The 21,535-nt window shown below is 35.8% G+C and overlaps 1 protein-coding gene across 2 annotated transcripts; it reads right to left on the bottom strand.

Annotated features, from left to right (window-relative positions):
• Window positions 1-3: 3 nt before the first annotated feature.
• Window positions 4-20,945, bottom strand: LOC139135416 (uncharacterized). Of its 2 annotated transcripts, XM_070702793.1 has the most exons (14): window positions 20,489-20,941; window positions 8,503-8,661; window positions 8,071-8,198; window positions 7,622-7,693; window positions 7,425-7,490; window positions 7,104-7,211; window positions 6,263-6,554; window positions 5,280-5,562; window positions 4,766-5,002; window positions 4,038-4,114; window positions 3,648-3,752; window positions 2,309-2,443; window positions 1,731-1,904; window positions 4-1,126 (listed from the first exon to the last, which is right to left on the bottom strand). In XM_070702793.1, exons 4-13 carry the CDS (start codon window positions 7,687-7,689, stop codon window positions 1,884-1,886), a joined length of 1,392 nt encoding a protein of 463 aa, XP_070558894.1. In that variant the 5' UTR covers window positions 7,690-7,693; window positions 8,071-8,198; window positions 8,503-8,661; window positions 20,489-20,941; the 3' UTR covers window positions 4-1,126; window positions 1,731-1,883. The 2 variants fall into 2 exon arrangements, with proteins under 2 accessions (XP_070558894.1, XP_070558895.1); XM_070702794.1 differs by lacking the exons at window positions 4-1,126; window positions 1,731-1,904; window positions 4,038-4,114 and having other exon boundaries at window positions 20,489-20,945.
• Window positions 20,946-21,535: the final 590 nt, after the last annotated feature.

The following is a 21,535-nucleotide window of genomic DNA, read 5'->3' as shown; positions in this document are numbered from 1 at the left end:
CTGTTACCTTGCAAAAACAGAACAATCTTTATTTATACCTGGCCTGGCTGTTTTGTTGTCACTGGTGACACTGCTTATTGAGAGGTAAATGTCAGGGCATGTACAAGCCTGCGGGACGGAAGAGTTCTTCCTCCTGAGTGGTTCGATATGAAAACAACAACAACAACAAAACTTATACAGAACAACAATAAAACTTATACAGAAATCGATAAACTGCTTCAGGAAGAATAATGCTTACTAACTACCTCAACAAAGGAGTATACAGTGTAAGAATTTGATTCTCATTGACTGTACATAAAAGCGTTTTTAGCACAAACATCAAAAATCTCCTTATTGTAACCTCTGTTGTTTCTAGTCAAAGATATTACCATTGCTTTCTTGGTTATGCTATTGGTGGCCCTACTTAGAGTACCACGGTATATCAATTTACCGAAAAAACAATTTGATTTGTGAGCTCTCACATTTGTTGCCCAAAGGCTTCTTCTGACCCTAACCCTAACGGCAGCACCTGATAAAACAACAAAATCAGCTGAAAATTGCATTTGTATGCCAAATGTGTTTGGATTCCACAAATTTTGAACTTTTAAACAGCAATGTACATTTCTTAATCCAATGTACGTTTCTTAATCTGACTGAGTCATGGGATATCTCCTTTACAGGGCTACAACCCTAGTTGTACACCAATAAACTGTATAATTTGTTGATCACATAGTAACTGAAGACTACAGAAAATTTATGATAATTTATAAATTATTTGGACTTTGAATTGCACAATATACCCATTATAAAGCACCTAACACTTTTCCTTGCTATATTTTGCTACAAAAACTGTGGCAAGCTTTATGGTGTTTCAAAAGTTCATTCACATTGCTGCATTTATTGTCGACGTGAAACATACTCCTGGACAATGGAAGCTGTTGGCGGTGGGCTCAGAGGTGCAACGTGTGCTGATATTCTTCGTGGATCTCCTGGTTCTAAATCCTTCTTCTTCTGCATCCCCCCCTGGTCAGCCTGTCGTTTCTCTATAATAAGCTTTTTCAATGGAGCTACTTGTGGATATGTCTTGTTTACCTTCACTGGATAGGCACTCCACCTTCCACTTTTCTTGTTGTAATGCCTATGATAGCTGAATGAAGTAGAATGTAGTTCTCATCAGTCTCTCTGTGACCTTGGCTTAAAATGATAATACTAAAAGTTGTGTCAAGGACAGTGTGAGGAAAAATAATTGTCTATCAGTCATTCATGAGCACACAGACAATGCAATATTAAAAGTTTGGATAGTGTAACATTGACCTCTCAATCATGGTTGTGAAGTACATCCCTACAAAATAACTTTCAATGATGCCTTTTGATTTGCTGAAACAGGGTAGGGATGTGATCTTACTGCCAGCACCTCCCAGTACTAGTTTGACATTGCTAGATCAAATACACCCCAAAACTTCCATGAATGTAATGTGATACAAAAGTAGCACTGAGGTAAAAGTTCAACATTCTTGTTCCTGTTCTTTATTGGAATCCAATTAGCCTTTCTCCAGGGTAGTGGCTGTTTTTCATGGAGCCATAAAAATATAATCTTTGGAAGAACATAAAATTAAATTCTGATAAACAAAGACTCTAAATTAAAAAAAAAAGACAAACAGTGATATGGCTATGAAAAACTCCCACATGAGTAGTAATAATAGTACTACTGTTCTGCAAAGTTGGCAAAGTAAATGTCGTGTTCTACTTACACAATTTCACCCTTTTTGTTTCTCATAATTTCCCTGCTGTGGTGAACATTGTGATCCACTGCTGCTAAACGATTCCGGGCTCTGTATACTGGTGGCACATATGAAAACCTCTTTGCAGCATACACAAGTATACTCTGCTGGAATGTCTCTAACTCAGCAGTACTTCTGCAAAAATTGAAACCAACAAACTTTGCATTATTCGAGCAAAAGGAATCAAAGATGTGTGGGAACAGAATATGCTACTGTCAGTTTGAGGACTTAAAAGAGAGGTTCTCTATCAGCTTTATCTGTGAGCAAATTGACTAACCAGATGCACAAATTTCTATGAAAGTAAGGGACTAAAATCACATGGACAGTCACTGTCAACAACATCTTATGCGAGAACCAGGGACTGAAGACTTCCTGTTTAGAGTTACATGTGCAGGTACCGTGGCAAATTTCCATCATTTACATCAGTGTATTACTTTGTAATTTAACATAAACCTGCCAACTTACCTACAATTTATGAAGTAGTGAATTTGATTTGTAAATCTCTTGTCCATGACAATTTTCACCAGTGCTACATGAGCTGGACTACCCTTTTCTAGCCATTCCTTGTCACTGTCTGCAGATTCTGTTAGAGGTCCATGGTTACAAGAATTAGTTCCCTGGCCATATGATAAGACCCATTCGTGTTCATTTGTAACATGATGAATCACACCACACCAAAGTCCCTGTGATGGAAGCATAATAAATACTTCAGTTATCATACATTTTAACATTCCTCATAATGAAAAATACCACACTAATAGTTTCTATAGACAGTCTCTATTAGCTAAAATGAAATCATAAAATGTCATGGGTCTAGAGAGTGAGATGTACACTTAACATAAATTATGAGACAAACAAGTAATCGTTGATGACACAGTCCCTACTTGTAAATGGGTACTTTAATTGCAAGTCCTCAGAGAGGATAGAGTCCTCTTCATTAATTAGGTCTGTGATAAAATACTGCATACAGATGGAGCTCAATGGCCAATAATGAGTTCTATGGTGGTGACAACATAAAACCAATGTAGGCCGCCATCCTAATTACAAAAGGTCATTAAATGAGTCAATTAGAAATATTATTGCATCCTATCGTAACACTGACAGATTATCACCAGTACTATATTTTATAACGTTTGATGCAGTATTTACAACATTACGAGACCAACATCTGTACCAAGTTTCATCAAATTTGACACAGTATTTGTAGATATATCACTCAAATTAGGAAAGTTCATTACTTATGCAATTACAAATAATTAAAATGACACTGGTAAATGTCTTTTTCACTGTTAAAGTAATGTGAGCTTAACATCTGTACCAAGTTTCATGAAATTTGATGCAGTATTTCTTGATATAACGGCCTAATTACGAAACTTCAGTAATTGACATGATAATGCTACATGCCATGAAACAAATTGATGTGCATATGTATGAAATAGGTCAATGTCCCTGTACCAACTTTGAATGATACTGGTGGAAATATGTCTGAGTTATGGCTCCATACATGAAAAAATCGTAACAAAATGGCCTACGGCAGCCATATTGGATCTTATCACAAAACAAATCAACGTGCATATGTATGACATATAAAGTAATCCTTGAACCAAGTTTGAATTAAATAGCTCCAGGCATCTCCGAGATATCTGCGTGAACGGACGCACGCACGCACGCATGCACACATGCACGCACAGATATTACCAAACCTGTAAGTCCCCACGGACACTGTCCTGGGGGAATAATAAGATTGAAAATGTGTACGGCAACACTCCTCCCTCACTCTGTTTCTTTGGCCAAATAATGTCCATACGAGTGGACTGCTAAGTGTGATTTCCATCAACAGAAATAATTGAACGTTTTGTATTTCAAAAGGCATTCATACACTCTTACCAGGAACTCTTCATAAGTTGAAGCTTTTTGGCAGCAATACCAAAAATGATTCCTGATATGCCTGCTCCATTTCTGAAGGGCTTTACAGTTCTTCTGCTGACCAGCCTTGAAAGCAGATAAAAGAAAAACTTGACTCAATCCTCATAAAAGATAACACTTTACTGACAACGATTTAAGATATCAGTACATGTATATTAAAATGTAGGTGTCAGGGAAAAAATTATTTGTATGTGAAATGGGCTTTATGGTGGCATAAATAACTAAGCATTATTGCATGTATAGCAGCAGCTCACACTACAGAGGACAGCTAATTCAAACCAAGTGATGCATCATTCTTGATGAAAAATGACAAACATATACCTATGATTTAACATTGCAACAGCAACAAACCTTCGTTATTTTTTTCCCAAGGTTCTTGGCAGCATGCCATATATCAAATGAATGTGTGATACCAGGGTATGTGGTCTCTACACAAAAAGAGATAGAGGAAGGATTAACTGCCAATAAGAAGGTGCTCAGTGTTTCATCTACAGCATAGGTTCATGCATTGCAGGATTAGCTATGTAGTAACCTATGACTTGCCTTTACATACTTAATAGACAAGTTATTGTAAATGACATAGTCACCCTTTTCATTAATTTCAAAAGCATCATCAGAAGTTGTCATGGTGACAGCAATCATGATGAAGTGAATTTGGGAAAATGGCTGGGAAAGTATGTGCACTGCTGATGTTCCAAGTACTAGTGGAATAAATGTAGCTAAATTTGTGTAATGTTTGGCTATATGAAAAAGTACAACAAAGAGGTAGGAATTGAGTGATATGATGTCTTAGTGATGGTTTACGATAAAGACGGATGAACAAACCTTTAAGTCCCTCATCTTGGCTATGACTGCAACAACATATGATCAATATCAACTGAATTATTTCATGTTGTCATGTTCTTGTTATCAAGAACACAGTTCATTTATCATGAAAGCTGTTACACGCTCTTTTTAATTCTGACTACCGGTAGTTAATTTTACAGTTAAATATTAGTATGATGAAACAACTTAAAAAAGCAGGTTGATTTGCTGTTGTTTATATGGTAGTTAAAAAGAGAAATATTTATCAAACTTACTCATCAGGTATGCAATTTGAGTGTGGGCATCTGTTACTGCTTCTTTTATCTGCAGTCCCTTATCACGGAGCTGGTTTAACCCTTCTTGAAATGCTGCTCTTTCCATGATGGTTGATTTTTTGTCAGTTTGACGTTTGTCTATGGTTACAATCTCCCAAATGTCTTTGGATTCGTTTTCCATGATAGTGTATGTACAGTACTGTGCACAGTATCCAGGAGAGTCCATTCTTCCATCACCTTGTGATATCGTAAAATAAGCAGATATACCACAATTACACTGAGTGTAAAATTTTACTACTTTAAGAGCAATGAATACGTATTCCTATAAGCAAATTTCTCAATAATTTGTGATAATCAAATCTCAGTCAATGTGCATTGTCATTAGGATTGCGCCATGTCTATTCAATGCACAAATTTTTCTTAAATGACATAGAATGCATGTTGGACGAAGACAAATGTGTATAGTACGGTACTCTGTCCTACAGTAACAGTCACTACAGTAACCGTTACTCACCAAGAATAACAATCTCCTGATCTTGATACTTGGTAAGTATTTCCTGTTGATGTGAAAGCCAATATTCATCCACACATGGAACTAGATAGTGCCGCTGTATTTTGAAGAATGTACTACTACTGACTATCTTCAACCTTAACATCTTGGCAAATAAAGCAATTTTGCTGTAATTGTTTCCGGACATCAGTATGGAGGCCGATGTAAGCAGGTCTCCACTGTGAAGCCGTCGTTTGAGAAGGGGCTGTGAGCACCACTTGTATTCTACATGACCAGAAGGGCATACCTACAATAAAGTATCAAGATAAGTTTAACATTACCTCTGTTTGTAACTACAGATTTGTATAATACTATGTACTCTGGACATATGAACATTATGATCAAACTCAGAATCTTGTACAGGATTTAACAAGATATTCACACAGCAACCCCTTAGATCACAAAACAGGCCCTGATCTATCTTTGATATAGGGAATGGCCTGTGTTTTTCGTTGGATTTACAGCTGCTTTCACAGGCATGCAACATACATATTGAACGTTCACGTATACAGTTCTGTAGTCTCTGTCCAGCTATTTCTGTGATCACATTGATGAAATTTGTGTCTGTATTGATAACAGACATGGAGAAGTGTTGAACCTACAGGGTTTGTTACAGTTATGTAAATTCACAAGATGTTTAAAACTGTTAGGATGTGAATGGCCTGATACTTCACCTATGTATAATATGGCTGTAACAACATGAATCCACAGTAATTATGACTTAGTCAAAATTCTTTACATAACAGCAGTGAACACTGTATACGTCAATCTTCCTAGCGTGATGAGAGCCATGCTGTCATGAGGACATTAAGTCTGTAGTATGTTATGTATGTCATTGCACGTCACCTTGTACCCAGTTTAAAGTAGAATAGTCTGAAAGGCCCGTGACTTTAAGTGCCACTGAATGAATCAAAGTATTACATAAGTGTCAAAGACAATGTACATACCAATGATAGATACAGTGCTGACCCTACCGTGTTTGTTGAAATGGTCAGCATTCCTTTACAGTCTAAGTTGCTGCATGTTGACTTAAGTTCAGCTTCGGCCAACAACAATAATTGGCCAAGGCTTATCAAATAAAAGTCCTCTTCAATAAGTCTGTTAACATCTGCCTCACTTCTCACTCCTGTTATGCCCAATTCTCCTTGTTCCTGTGTATTGGGAGAGGTGTCTTCATCACTTCTGTCATCAAACTCTGAATGGTCAGATGGAAAGTCTTCCATGTCAATTCCATGGGACCTGTGAGAAGTATCAATATACATGCTAATTTCAAATTTCAAATTATGATAAGAGTTGTTTAGCACGATGTATTTACTAATGTGTTGCTAATGATGGATAAGTAGTCTGTTTGCGATTAAAATTATGCCCTGCATTGAAAACATTACCCAGATTTTCAATTGTGTAAAAGTGCCACAATAGAAAATTAAATTTTTCCAGGATTTATTGCAGGGAAGTGTTGTCACTACTCAAATCAACATATTGTATCAGCACATGTAGACATATCAATTTGACATGATTTCTTGTGGTAAACTTCATCTTTGTAATAGTGTTTGAAAATTCAATGAATTTTAAGGATTTTGAACCTTATGAACATTACATGCATGAACTTCAGGCTATAGCAAAGATATGCAAACACAAATGCATGTATATCATAGTGTCCCAACAGCAGTTATGGCAGACCAGTGTCATGGTTATGTTACACACCATGTGCCCTCTTTGTACAAGACCAATTTGTAGCCAGCTACGTACACCTGACAAAACCCTTGTACAATAAATTGTTTTACTTACTGTATAGTTATATTGAAGCTTGGTTCATAATCCGGATCTCCATCATAGTATGACAGATCAATATGATCATAATCATTGGTTGGATCAATTGTCTCATCTATACTCACACTGGAGGTGAATCACATAATGTCATGATTATCACAAGGCAAATTGTGCAACTATTAAAATAGTCAGTACATATATCACGAAATATATATCTCTTCCAAAGTGTTGAACAATATTAAAGTAATCAACAATATTGATAAAGCTTATATTAGTGATATGCCGGTCTGTTGTCATACTACTTATTGTCTTTTCTTTCAAAATACTAAAAGGACTTACTCAAATGGGTCCACAAAAGATTCTGATATGGTACTCTTTTTTCCTCTTCCCATTCTGCCACTAGCACTGCAATGTGGAAGTTAAATAGTTACATTCGTCATTTGGATGTCACAAAAGATTACATATTGTTGTAGAAGTTATTTAGTGTGTTCTAGAAATTATGTAGAGTGACACTAAAATAAATTGAGCTTATGTACCTTGTTGTTGGTTCTGTTTCTGTTTGGTGTTCCTTGTCTTGCATTTCCTCCACTCCTGACATCAACATGTCACTGGATTAAAAACATGAAAAGACATTGTAAGCATACCCAAGCACAGGAAATAATTCATACATAATTATCTAACTTGGCATAGGTAACTTTGAACAAACAGAAAACATTTACAATGGAAAAGATTTTTGACTTTCACGGAAATTTTGTGACTTTCAGAGAAATTTAAATTCACATGCATATGAGCAGACACCAATTTGAGTAAAAGATACTTTTGATCTGTCCAACAAGTACATCTAGTTCAGTTAACTACTTTTCTTTGTTGGTAATATTTAAACTACAGCTGCAGGATACAGTGGTTTAACGTGATTTCTATCCTATTGCTTGGAGTTCTGTTTCCTTCACAAACATGTACACCAGGGCCATGAGAAGTTCATTACACAATGTTTATCTTGTGGATACAATGGAAGACATCTCTTCAGACATCTCAGACATTTTAAATGTACTTGCAGTCAGTTGCTGACCTGCTGGCGTTGATGATGTGGGCTGTTTTGGCACATTTTTTCTTCTGAAATAGAAATAAATGGAATCAAGTTATTATGTAAAAGCCACTGAGACCAGATCATTACTACGTTGTCAGTTCTAGTACCTCAGCTGTCAACAGCATACACTGTCTACTTTGTTGATCATACAGCTGCACAGATTTCTCATAAACAAATAACACTTCTTTGTTTGAAAATTTGAACATTGTACAGCTACCATAATGACTGAACAAACAACTATTCTTGTTTGTTGTTATTCATCTTTCCATTACAGTAAAATGTCTACCAGTTACATTTAACATTACACAAAGAAGTGAAATGATATCTTACCCATGACCAGATGAAACTGATGATGTACTAGACAACTCATATAGTTGCTCAATTATATGGGGTGATGCTGAAGGCCTAATTGTCCTAGAGGAAGAAGGCTCATTTACAGGTGGTAATGCTTGTTCCGGCAACACTTCATGACTCCTGGTCCTGTGATAACTGAAGTAATTTATGAAAAAATGGAAACCAAAATATGTTACAAATGCCTTATAAAATGTACATGTTATTTTAGCGATCAATCAGCCGCCCCTTCCCATAATGTTCTTTTTTTTTAAAAAAAAAAGGTAAGAAATTTCAAGTGCGCTGTGAATTGCTATGTTGTAAGTTTTGATCGAATTCTTGTTGACAAAAATTTCATGAAGCTGTATAACATACGAAAAGCTTTCGGTTAGATTTGGAGACACTGTTTTACATTTAAATTGGAACTTGGACCCATGATGTTTAGACAGTTGTTTCCGATATTTCAATGATTTTTCACCAAATTATTTAAAATGCTAAGTATTCTTCTCTAACCTTTTATCTTGTCCCGTGGGGTTTTTTTGCCGACTCTTTTAACCACAGCGGTCAAATTTTTAGCGAGCATAACCTTAGTTTGCCTTCGGACCTGCGCTGTAGCATGATATACTGTAGCCTCTGCATGGCAGGGCTGTGTTACCAGCGTTACAGTATACGGTGGTAACAACAGTACTAACACACAGCCCCGCCACGCAGAGCTACATGGATCATGGGTGTCTATTTTTTACATCCATGCATGCATGGATACAGCCGTGACTAAACCACATGATAGATACAGTACATACGAATTACACAATTCGGGAAAAAAATCGTTTGTTTGGCACACGTTTATTGTCGGCCTGCTGTGTAGACGTGGTTGGCAAATGTGTATATTCTTTGCAAACACGGTTCAGTAGTACATGGTAGCCCAATCGGAAACAAACATTAAGGTGCGGAATTGTGTTTTTATCGTTTTTAGAAAGTTTAGCTGGAAGTTTAGAAAGCTAAATTAGAATTGTCTAAATCTAAATCTAAACTTAGAAAGTTTAGCCAGAAACGATAATTATCGCTTTCTAAATAGCGTTCTAAATTTAGAAATTAGCTGAAGTTTAGAAAGTCGGGCCTCGGGTGAAAACATTTTTCCAAGGATATATCGGATAAAAACGATAATTATCACTTTCTAAATAGCGTTCTAAGTTTAGAAATTAGCTGAAGTTTAGAAAGTCGGGCATTGGTGAAAAATTTGTTCGAGGATATATCAGATAAAAACGATAATTATCACTTTCTAAATAGCGTTCTAAGTTTAGAAATTAGCTGAAGTTTAGCTGAAGTTTAGAAAGTCGGACCTTAGGTTGAAAATTTTTTTCCAAGGATATATCGGATAAAAACGATAATTATCACTTTCTAAATAGCGTTCTAAGTTTAGAAATTAGCTGTAGTTTAGAAAGTCGGGCCTTAGGTTAAAATTTTTTCCCAAGGATATATCGGATAAAAACGATAATTATCACTTTCTAAATAGCGTTCTAAGTTTAGAAATTAGCTGAAGTTTAGAAAGTCGGGCCTTGGCTGAAATTTTTTTTCCAAGGATATATCGGATAAAAACGATAATTATCACTTTCTAAATAGCGTTCTAAGTTTAGAAATTAGCTGAAGTTTAGAAAGTCGGGCCTTAGGTTGAAATTTTTTCCCAAGGATATATCGGATAAAAACGATAATTATCACTTTCTAAATAGCGTTCTAAGTTTAGAAATTAGCTGAAGTTTAGCTGAAGTTTAGAAAGTCGGACCTTAGGTTGAAAATTTTTTTCCAAGGATATATCGGATAAAAACGATAATTATCACTTTCTAAATAGCGTTCTAAGTTTAGAAATTAGCTGTAGTTTAGAAAGTCGGGCCTTAGGTTAAAAATTTTTTCCCAAGGATATATCGGATAAAAACGATAATTATCACTTTCTAAATAGCGTTCTAAGTTTAGAAATTAGCTGAAGTTTAGAAAGTCGGGCCTTGGGTGAAAAATTTCTTCCAAGGATATATCGGATAAAAACGATAATTATCACTTTCTAAATAGCGTTCTAAGTTTAGAAATTAGCTGTAGTTTAGAAAGTCGGGCCTTAGGTTAAAATTTTTTCCCAAGGATATATCGGATAAAAACGATAATTATCACTTTCTAAATAGCGTTCTAAGTTTAGAAATTAGCTGAAGTTTAGAAAGTCGGGCCTTGGCTGAAAAAAATTGTTCTAGGATATATCGGATAAAAACGATAATTATCACTTTCTAAATAGCGTTCTAAGTTTAGAAATTAGCTGAAGTTTAGAAAATCGGGTCTTGAGTGAAAAAAATTTGTTCGAGGATATGTCGGATAGAATCAGGAAAATACTGTATCAGTTTTGCCAAGCGGCAAATCCAAAGCTCAAATGTTTTTTTCCATAAACTCGCGAGAAAAGCACCCCTTATTGAATTGACCATTGCAACGGGCAAGAATTGAATGTCATGAAGTAAGAAATGTGGCTCTGAGTGAGCGATGACGAAAAATTGTGAATGTTTATTCTTTGACCGTCAAAAACAAAGACTGTCAAATAGCCACCGCTAGTGTTAATGACAAATAAACCAGATGTGTGACGTGAAGACGAATGTAAATAACCATACTGCCACAATTCGCATGACCAAGGTGTGTTCAGACACAGACAAGAAGAGGGTCAGATAGTTCCACGACAATCGTGTCCATTGTGGTGCAAATTAATGCTAATAGCCTTATCAATGCCTCATTAGCATTAACTTGAAGCACAAATTGACGCGCGCGATCGTAATTGAACACACCTTGGTCATTAGAACTGTGGTAGTATTGTTCCATTTTTGGTTTATTGGACAAGCTCATTTGAGCTTTGGATTTTAAAACTTACTTCTGGGGGAAACGGATAGTATTTTCCGGGTTCTACAAGAAAACTCCTACATACTCACACTTTTTACTTTAATAAAAACACTTGGGAATATACAGATGACAACAGAAACGTTGTATCAGCCTTTTTTTCCGACATATTCTTGAAAAGTTTGCGGGACTTCATCTCACGCACTCCACATTTCACTGTGAGCACGCAGCCTGGAGATGGCAGCCTGGCCGGCAACACTTTTGATAGGGCCAATGCATTAATTTGGAGGTACTATCTCGTCGGTCTATTGGACAAGTCACATTTCAGCTTTGGCTTTTAGAACTTGCTTCTGGGGAAAACTGATTGTATTTTCCAGGTTCTACAAGACTGCTCCTACAAGCTCACACTTTTCCCCTTGAAACACTAGGGCATATACAGATGACAACAGAAATGGTGTACCAACGTTTTTATCCGATATATCCTTCGAAAATGTTTTCCACTGACTCCGACTTTCTAAACTACAGCTAATTTCTAAACTTAGAACGCTATTTAGAAAGCGATAATTATCGTTTTTATCCGATATATCCTTGGAAAACCTTTTCCACTCCAACCCCGACTCTCTAAAGTACAGCTATTTTCTAAACTTAGAACGCTATTTAGAAAGCGATAATTATCGTTTTTATCCGATATATCAAGGAAAAATTGTTTTCACTTCAGGCCCCATTTTCTGAATGATTCAATCTTTTACTGTGAGCACGCAGCTGGAAGATGGCGGCCTGGCCGGCAACACATTTGATAAGACCATTAGCATAAATTTGCATTAATCTGCACACATGGACGCGATCGTTGTGGACAAAGATAATCTCAACACACCTTGGTCATTTAAGTTTGGCAATATGGTCACTTTTATTTACATTCGTCTTCACGTCACACAGCTGGTTTATTTGCATATACACTAGCCGGGAGGTTGCTTGACAGACCTTGAAAAACAAACATTTACAATTTTCTTCACAAATTTTGTTTTAAGCTGACTCACTGTCATATTTCTCTACTTCGTAACATTATACTTCTTGCCTAATGCAATGAGCAGAAGGTATAGTATCTCGGGCATCACATTTGAGATTTCGATTGTAAAACTTACTTCAGGGAAAACTGATAGTATTTTCCTGGTTCTACAATAATTCTGCTACAAGCTCGCAGATTTTCATCCGATTTATTCTGGAAAAAAGTTTCACTTCAGGCCCGGATTTCTTAATGACGCCATATTTTACTGCGAGCACGCAGCTGCCAGGTGATGGCAACCACAGGGGCAACACGTTTGATAAGGCCATTAGCATTAATTTGCATCATTACTTAATCTGCTCCTGTCGTGGAACTAAGATAATCCCTACACACCTTGGTCATTTGAACTGTGGCAGTCTGGTTACTTTTACGGTATTACATTTGTCTTCAAGACACACAACTGGTTTATTTGTCATAAGCAATAGCCGGGTGGTTATTCGACAGACTTTGTTTTTGAGGGACAAAACAAAACATTTACAATTACTCCTCACAAATTGTGTTTGTGCTTACTCACTGTCACATTTCCCTACTTAGTAACTTTAAACTTCTTGCCCAATGGTAAATTTTATAGGAAGTAGACTATCTCGGTGGTCTATTGGATAAGTCATATTTGAGCTTCGCATTTTAAAAATTACTTCTTTGGGAAACTAATAGTATTTTCCTGGTTCTACGAGACTACTCCTACAAGCTCACATATTTTCCCTTGAAACAATGGGAAAAAATACACATTTAAAACCAAATGCTGAACCAACGTTTTCATCAAACATATCATAAACTACAGCTAATTTCTAAACTTAGAACGCTATTTAGAAAGCGATAATTATCGTTTTATCCGATATATCCTTGGAAAAAAATTTCAACCTAAGGCCCGACTTTCTAAACTTCAGCTAATTTCTCAACTTAGAACGCTATTTAGAAAGTGATAATTATCGTTTTTATCCGATATATCCTTGGAAAATTTTTTTAACCTGGGGCCCGACTTTCTAAACTTTATAAACTACAGCTAATTTCTAAACTTTGAGCGCTATTTAGAAAGTGATAATTATCGTTTTTATCCGATATATCCTTGGGAAACTTTTTCCACTCAAAGCCCGACTTTCTAAACTACAGCTAATTTCTAAACTTAGAACGCTATTTAGAAAGTGATAATTATCGTTTTTATCCGATATATCCTGGAAAAAAATTTCAACCTTAGGCCCGACTTTCTAAACTTCAGCTAATTTCTAAACTAAGAACGCTATTTAGAAAGTGATAATTATCGTTTTTATCCGATATATCCTTGGAAAATTTTTTTTAACCTGAGGCCCGACTTTCTAAACTTTATAAACTACAGCTAATTTCTAAACTTTGAGCGCTATTTAGAAAGTGATAATTATCGTTTTTATCCGATATATCCTTGGAAAAAAATTTCAACCTAAGGCCCGACTTTCTAAACTTCAGCTAATTTCTAAACTTAGAACGCTATTTAGAAAGTGATAATTATCGTTTTTATCCGATATATCCTTGGAAAAAAAATTTCAACCTAAGGCCCGACTTTCTAAACTTCAGCTTATTTCTAAACTCAGAACGCTATTTGGAAAGTGATAATTATCGTTTTCATCCGATACATCCTTGGAAAAATTTTTTAACCTGGGGCCCGACTTCTAAACTTTATAAACTACAGCTAATTTCTAAACTTTGAGCGCTATTTAGAAAGTGATAATTATCGTTTTTATCCGATATATCCTTGGAAAAAATTTTCAACCTAAGGCCCGACTTTCTAAACTACAGCTAATTTCTAAACTTTGAACGCTATTTAGAAAGTGATAATTATCGTTTTTATCCGATATATCCTTGGAAAAAAAATTTCAACCTAAGGCCCGACTTTCTAAACTTTCTAAACTACAGCTAATTTCTAAACTTTGAGCGCTATTTAGAAAGTGATAATTATCGTTTTTATCCGATATATCCTTGGAAAAAAATTTCAACCTAAGGCCCGACTTTCTAAACTTCAGCTAATTTCTAAACTTAGAACGCTATTTAGAAAGTGATAATTATCGTTTTTATCCGATATATCCTTGGAAAAATTTTTTTAACCTGAGGCCCGACTTTCTAAACTTTATAAACTACAGCTAATTTCTAAACTTTGAGCGCTATTTAGAAAGTGATAATTATCGTTTTTATCCGATATATCCTTGGAAAAAAAATTTCAACCTAAGGCCCGACTTTCTAAACTTCAGCTAATTTCTAAACTTAGAACGCTATTTAGAAAGTGATAGTTATCGTTTTTATCCGATATATCCTTGGAAAAAAAATTTCAACCTAAGGCCCGACTTTCTAAACTTCAGCTAATTTCTAAACTTAGAACGCTATTTAGAAAGTGATAATTATCGTTTTTATCCGATATATCCTTGGAAAATTTTTTTTAACCTGGGGCCCGACTTTCTAAACTTTATAAACTACAGCTAATTCTAAACTTTGAGCGCTATTTAGAAAGTGATAATTATCGTTTTTATCCGATATATCCTTGGGAAACTTTTTCCACTCCAAGCCCGACTTTCTAAACTGCAGCTATTTTCTAAACTTAGAACGCTATTTAGAAAGTGATAATTATCGTTTTTATCCGATATATCCTTGGAAAAAAAATTTCAACCTAAGGCCCGACTTTCTAAACTTCAGCTAATTTCTAAACTTAGAACGCTATTTAGAAAGTGATAATTATCGTTTTTATCCGATATATCCTTGGAAAATTTTTTTTAACCTGGGGCCCGACTTTCTAAACTTTATAAACTACAGCTAATTTCTAAACTTGAGTGCTATTTAGAAAGTGATAATTATCGTTTTTATCCGATATATCCTTGGGAAACTTTTTCCACTCCAAGCCCGACTTTCTAAACTACAGCTATTTTCTAAACTTAGAACGCTATTTAGAAAGTGATAATTATCGTTTTTATCCGATATATCCTTGGAAAAAAATTTTCAACCTAGGGCCAGACTTTCTAAACTTTCTAAACTACAGCTATTTTCTAAACTTAGAACGCTATTTAGAAAGTGATAATTATCGTTTTTATCCGATATATCCTTGGAAAAAATTTTCAACCTAAGGCCCGACTTTATAAACTTCAGCTAATTTCTAAACTTAGAACGCTATTTAGAAAGTGATAATTATCGTTTTTATCCGATATATCCTTGGAAAAAATTTTCAACCTAAGGCCCGACTTTCTAAACTTCAGCTAATTTCTAAACTTAGAACGCTATTTAGAAAGTGATAATTATCGTTTTTATCCGATATATCCTTGGAAAAAATTTTTTAACCTGGGGCCCGACTTTCTAAACTCTATAAACTACAGCTAATTTCTAAACTTTGAGCGCTATTTAGAAAGTGATAATTATCGTTTTTATCCGATATATCCTTGGGAAACTTTTTCACTCCAAGCCCGACTTTCTAAACTACAGCTAATTTCTAAACTTTGAGCGCTATTTAGAAAGTGATAATTATCGTTTTTATCCGATATATCCTTGGAAAAAAATTTTTAACCAGGGGCCCGACTTTCTAAACTTTATAAACTACAGCTAATTTCTAAACTTTGAGCGCTATTTAGAAAGTGATAATTATCGTTTTTATCCGATATATCCTTGGGAAAATTTTTCCACTGGCCCAAGCTCCGACTTTATAAACTACAGCTAATTTCTAAACTTTGAGCGCTATTTAGAAAGTGATAATTATCGTTTTTATCCGATATATCCTTGGAAAAAAATTTTTAACCAGGGCCCGACTTTCTAAACTTTATAAACTACAGCTAATTTCTAAACTTTGAGCGCTATTTAGAAAGTGATAATTATCGTTTTTATCCGATATATCCTTGGGAAACTTTTTCCACTTCAAGCCCGACTTTCTAAACTACAGCTAATTTCTAAACTTAGAACGCTATTTAGAAAGTGATAATTATCGTTTTTATCCGATATATCCTGGAAAAAAATTTCAACCTTAGGCCCGACTTTCTAAACTTCAGCTAATTTCTAAACTTAGAACGCTATTTAGAAAGTGATAATTATCGTTTTTATCCGATATATCCTTGGAAAATTTTTTTTAACCTGGGGCCCGACTTTCTAAACTTTATAAACTACAGCTAATTTCTAAACTTTGAGCGCTATTTAGAAAGTGATAATTATCGTTTTTATCTGATATATCCTTGGGGAAACTTTTTCCACTCCAAGCCCGACTTTCTAAACTACAGCTATTTTCTAAACTTAGAACGCTATTTAGAAAGTGATAATTATCGTTTTTATCCGATATATCCTTGGAAAAATTTTTTCAACCTAGGGCCAGACTTTCTAAACTTTCTAAACTACAGCTATTTTCTAAACTTAGAACGCTATTTAGAAAGTGATAATTATCGTTTTTATCCGATATATCCTTGGAAAAAATTTTCAACCTAAGACCCGACTTTCTAAACTTCAGCTATTTTCTAAACTTAGAACGCTATTTAGAAAGTGATAATTATCGTTTTTATCCGATATATCCTTGGAAAAAAAATTTCAACCTAAGGCCCGACTTTCTAAACTTTATAAACTACAGCTAATTTCTAAACTTTGAGCGCTATTTAGAAATGTATAATTATCGTTTTTATCCGATATATCCTTGGAAAAAAATTTCAACCTAAGGCCCGACTTTCTAAACTTCAGCTAATTTCTAAACTTAGAACGCTATTTAGAAAGTGATAATTATCGTTTTTATCCTATATATCCTTGGAAAAAAATTTCAACCTAAGGCCCGACTTTCTAAACTTCAGCTAATTTCTAAACTTAGAACGCTATTTAGAAATGATAATTATCGTTTTTATCCGATATATCCTTGGAAAAAAAATTTCAACCTAAGGCCTGACTTTCTAAACTTTCTAAACAACAGCTAATTTCTAAACTTTGAGCGCTATTTAGAAAGTGATAATTATCGTTTTTATCCGATATATCCTTGGAAAAAAATTTCAACCTAAGGCCCGACTTTCTAAACTTCAGCTAATTTCTCAACTTAGAACGCTATTTAGAAAGTGATAATTATCGTTTTTATCCGATATATCCTTGGAAAAAATTTCAACCTAAGGCCCGACTTTCTAAACTTCAGCTAATTTCTCAACTTAGAACGCTACAAGCTCACATATTTTCCCTTGAAACAATGGGAAAAAATACACATTTAAAACCAAATGCTGAACCAACGTTTTCATCAAACATATCATAAACTACAGCTAATTTCTAAACTTAGAACGCTATTTAGAAAGCGATAATTATCGTTTTTATCCGATATATCCTTGGAAAAAATTTCAACCTTAGGCCCGGCTTTCTAAACTTTATAAACTACAGCTAATTTCTAAACTTTGAGCGCTATTTAGAAAGTGATAATTATCGTTTTTATCCGATATATCCTTGGAAAAAAATTTCAACCTAAGGCCCGGCTTTCTAAACTTTATAAACTACAGCTAATTTCTAAACTTTGAGCGCTATTTAGAAAGTGATAATTATCGTTTTTATCCGATATATCCTTGGAAAAAAATTTCAACCTAAGGCCCGACTTTCTAAACTTCAGCTAATTTCTAAACTTAGAACGCTATTTAGAAAGTGATAATTATCGTTTTATCCTATATATCCTTGGAAAAAAATTTCAACCTAAGGCCCGACTTTCTAAACTTCAGCTAATTTCTAAACTTAGAACGCTATTTAGAAAATGATAATTATCGTTTTTATCCGATATATCCTTGGAAAAAAAATTTCAACCTAAGGCCTGACTTTCTAAACTTTCTAAACAACAGCTAATTTCTAACTTTGAGCGCTATTTAGAAAGTGATAATTATCGTTTTTATCCGATATATCCTTGGAAAAAATTTCAACCTAAGGCCCGACTTTCTAAACTTCAGCTAATTTCTCAACTTAGAACGCTATTTAGAAAGTGATAATTATCGTTTTATCCGATATATCCTTGGAAAAAAATTTCAACCTAAGGCCCGACTTTCTAAACTTCAGCTAATTTCTCAACTTAGAACGCTACAAGCTCACATATTTTCCCTTGAAACAATGGGAAAAAATACACATTTAAAACCAAATGCTGAACCAACGTTTTCATCAAACATATCATAAACTACAGCTAATTTCTAAACTTAGAAACGCTATTTAGAAAGCGATAATTATCGTTTTTATCCGATATATCCTTGGAAAAAAATTTCAACCTAAGGCCCGACTTTCTAAACTTCAGCTAATTTCTCAACTTAGAACGCTATTTAGAAGTGATAATTATCGTTTTTATCCGATATATCCTGGAAAAATTTTTTTAACCTGAGGCCCGACTTTCTTAACTTTATAAACTACAGCTAATTATCGTTTTTATCCGATATATCCTTGGAAAAAAATTTCAACCTAAGGCCCGACTTTCTAAACTTCAGCTAATTTCTAAACTTTGAGCGCTATTTAGAAAGTGATAATTATCGTTTTTATCCGATATATCCTTGGAAAAAAAAATTCAACCTAAGGCCCGACTTTCTAAACTTCAGCTAATTTCTAAACTTAGAACGCTATTTAGAAAGTGATAATTATCGTTTTTATCCGATATATCCTTGGAAAAAAAATTTCAACCTAAGGCCCGACTTTCTAAACTTCAGCTAATTTCTAAACTTAGAACGCTATTTAGAAAGTGATAATTATCGTTTTTATCCGATATATCCTTGGAAAAATTTTTTTAACCTGAGGCCCGACTTTCTAAACTTTATAAACTACAGCTAATTTCTAAACTTTGAGCGCTATTTAGAAAGTGATAATTATCGTTTTTATCCGATATATCCTTGGAAAAAATTTCCAACCTAAGGCCCGACTTTCTAAACTTCCGCTATTTTCTAAACTTAGAACGCTATTTAGAAAGTGATAATTATCGTTTTTATCCGATATATCCTTGGAAAAAAATTTCAACCTAAGGCCTGACTTTCTAAACTTTCTAAACTACAGCTAATTTCTAAACTTTGAGCGCTATTTAGAAAGTGATAATTATCGTTTTTTTTGTCATGTTTATCGTTTTTAGCTAGTTTAGCTCCCATAGGGAATACACGTAGTTTAGAAATGGCTTTCAGGAAAAGACACAATTCCGCACCTAACTCGAAACAAAGCAGTGCCAAAACGTCTTGGGTCCCGGTCTCTACTACCTCCATGCGGTGACGAAGCGTTTGGGACCGAAATATACTGGGCAGGAATCATGGTTGGCTTAGAAACCATGAAAATGTTCAGACTACGAAGAACGATGTGTCCCCGAGGCACAAATTATGTGAACTTAGTATTAACGCTAGACGCGTCGGGCCGCACTCTCACACTGTCTCATTACCCTAGCTGCAAAATTGTAGCTCTACGGTGAGGCGGTCGGTGAGTTTGGGTTTTTGCGACCTCGCTCACCAGTAGAGCTTGCTGCAGTACAGTACCTCGAGGTTTTGCCTGGGTATTTGGGTCGGACGGCCGTCCGACCCAAATACCCAGGCAAAACCTCGAGCTACTGTACTGCAGCAACAGTAGAGCTACAATGCCGAAGGCCCTGTAGCATACAAAATAAGCGCGCCACTCACGGCGCGGCATTTTCATGTAAAATCCCACATATTTACTGCATTTGGTCGTACCGATTTATCACTACTGAAGACTAAACACTATACTACACTAACCTTGTCGTTTATGGGGTTTGGTATTAGCACAGACATGTCGATCACGTTCCATAAACATTGAGCGTGCTTCTGGGAGCCGCCATTACCGGAAGTTGGTAATGGCGGCTCAAAGAAATGTTTTTGGAACGCGATCGACGTATTTGAACAAATACCAAACCCCATACACGACAAGGTTAGTGTAGTATAGTGTTTAATCTTCAATAGTGATAAATCAGTATGACCAAATGCAGTAAATATATGGGATTTTACATCAAAATGCCGTGCCATGTGCAGCGTGCTTATTTTGTATGCTTCAGGGCCTTCGGCATTGTAGCTCTACTGGTGAGCGAGGTCGCAAAAACCAAAACTCACCGACCGCCTCATCGTAGAGCTACAATTTTGCAGCTATCATTACCCTTACCTGTCGATCAATTCTGCCGCCAAATCGGGATTAGAAAGGCCCAGTTCATCCTTTAAATCCTGCCATCTTGTGATCTGGTTGCCGATGTATATCTTGCATTGACGCTTCAATGCATTGCCACGCAGCTGCCTTCGCTTTTTTGCCGAGCTCGTAGTAACAGGGTGTCCGCGCGGGCCCCGTCCACGCTTAGCGATGGACGACGCCATGTTGAATCTGTGAATAAACGTCCAGTCACGAACGAAGGTCGATGATACGCGTATGCACGCCCATAGTAAGTTCATCTACAGGGACAAATCGTGGTTTGAATGTAAAGTCATGAAAATAATGTCAAAAGTTCCAGCTCTTGGGGCTGGCTCCACAAGGATTGGGATTGCGCGCTATCCTAAAACCGTTGGGGCGGAGCCTGTCACTCACACACACCAACCAATCAGTTCCAACCTTGGAAAATCGCTGCGAGTCAGCAGTGTAGTTGCAATGATCAGCGTGTTCATTTTTAGCCGGATGCCGGCCAAATTGACCGGCTACTTTCGTATTTTGGCCGGCTACTTTTCAGCACTGTATCGCTCTCTGGCCCTGAAATTCTGGTTTTGATAACAATATTTTGATTTTTTTGGTGGTCTTGCAAGCCGGAGATAATATTTCAGAAGTGCCGATGTGGCTATATCATGTAGTCTAGCAATTTACGCGGTGAACTTGTTGCTATCACTGTAGTACCGCGATCAGCGAACGTGTTGTACTCATACTGGGCCGCTCTCGAGGTCAACCTCGCTTGCCCGATCACAGGCCGAATTATTCCGACGTTCACATCGGGTATAGCCGAAAATTGGACTTACATACAATTACGTTATGCCCGCGAATAGCCGACCATTTCCGAATGAAGCCGACTTTTGTTTCTCAAACGCGGAAGAGAAAGTCGACGCTTGAGAGCTTTGGTTTCTCTGCGCAAGAGTAGGACCTTGTCTGATGGCTTGGTAGGTTTTTGATCAAATCTAAAGCGACCAAAAGTTACTGAGTCTCATTTTTCATACTTTGAAACGTCATGTCAAT

The sequence above is a fragment of the Ptychodera flava genome, chromosome 6 (assembly GCF_041260155.1).
Source record: "Ptychodera flava strain L36383 chromosome 6, AS_Pfla_20210202, whole genome shotgun sequence".
NCBI classification, from domain to species: domain Eukaryota; kingdom Metazoa; phylum Hemichordata; class Enteropneusta; family Ptychoderidae; genus Ptychodera; species Ptychodera flava.
Note: the sequence above shows the minus strand (reverse complement) of the source record. Positions and strands in the feature narration are given on the sequence as shown.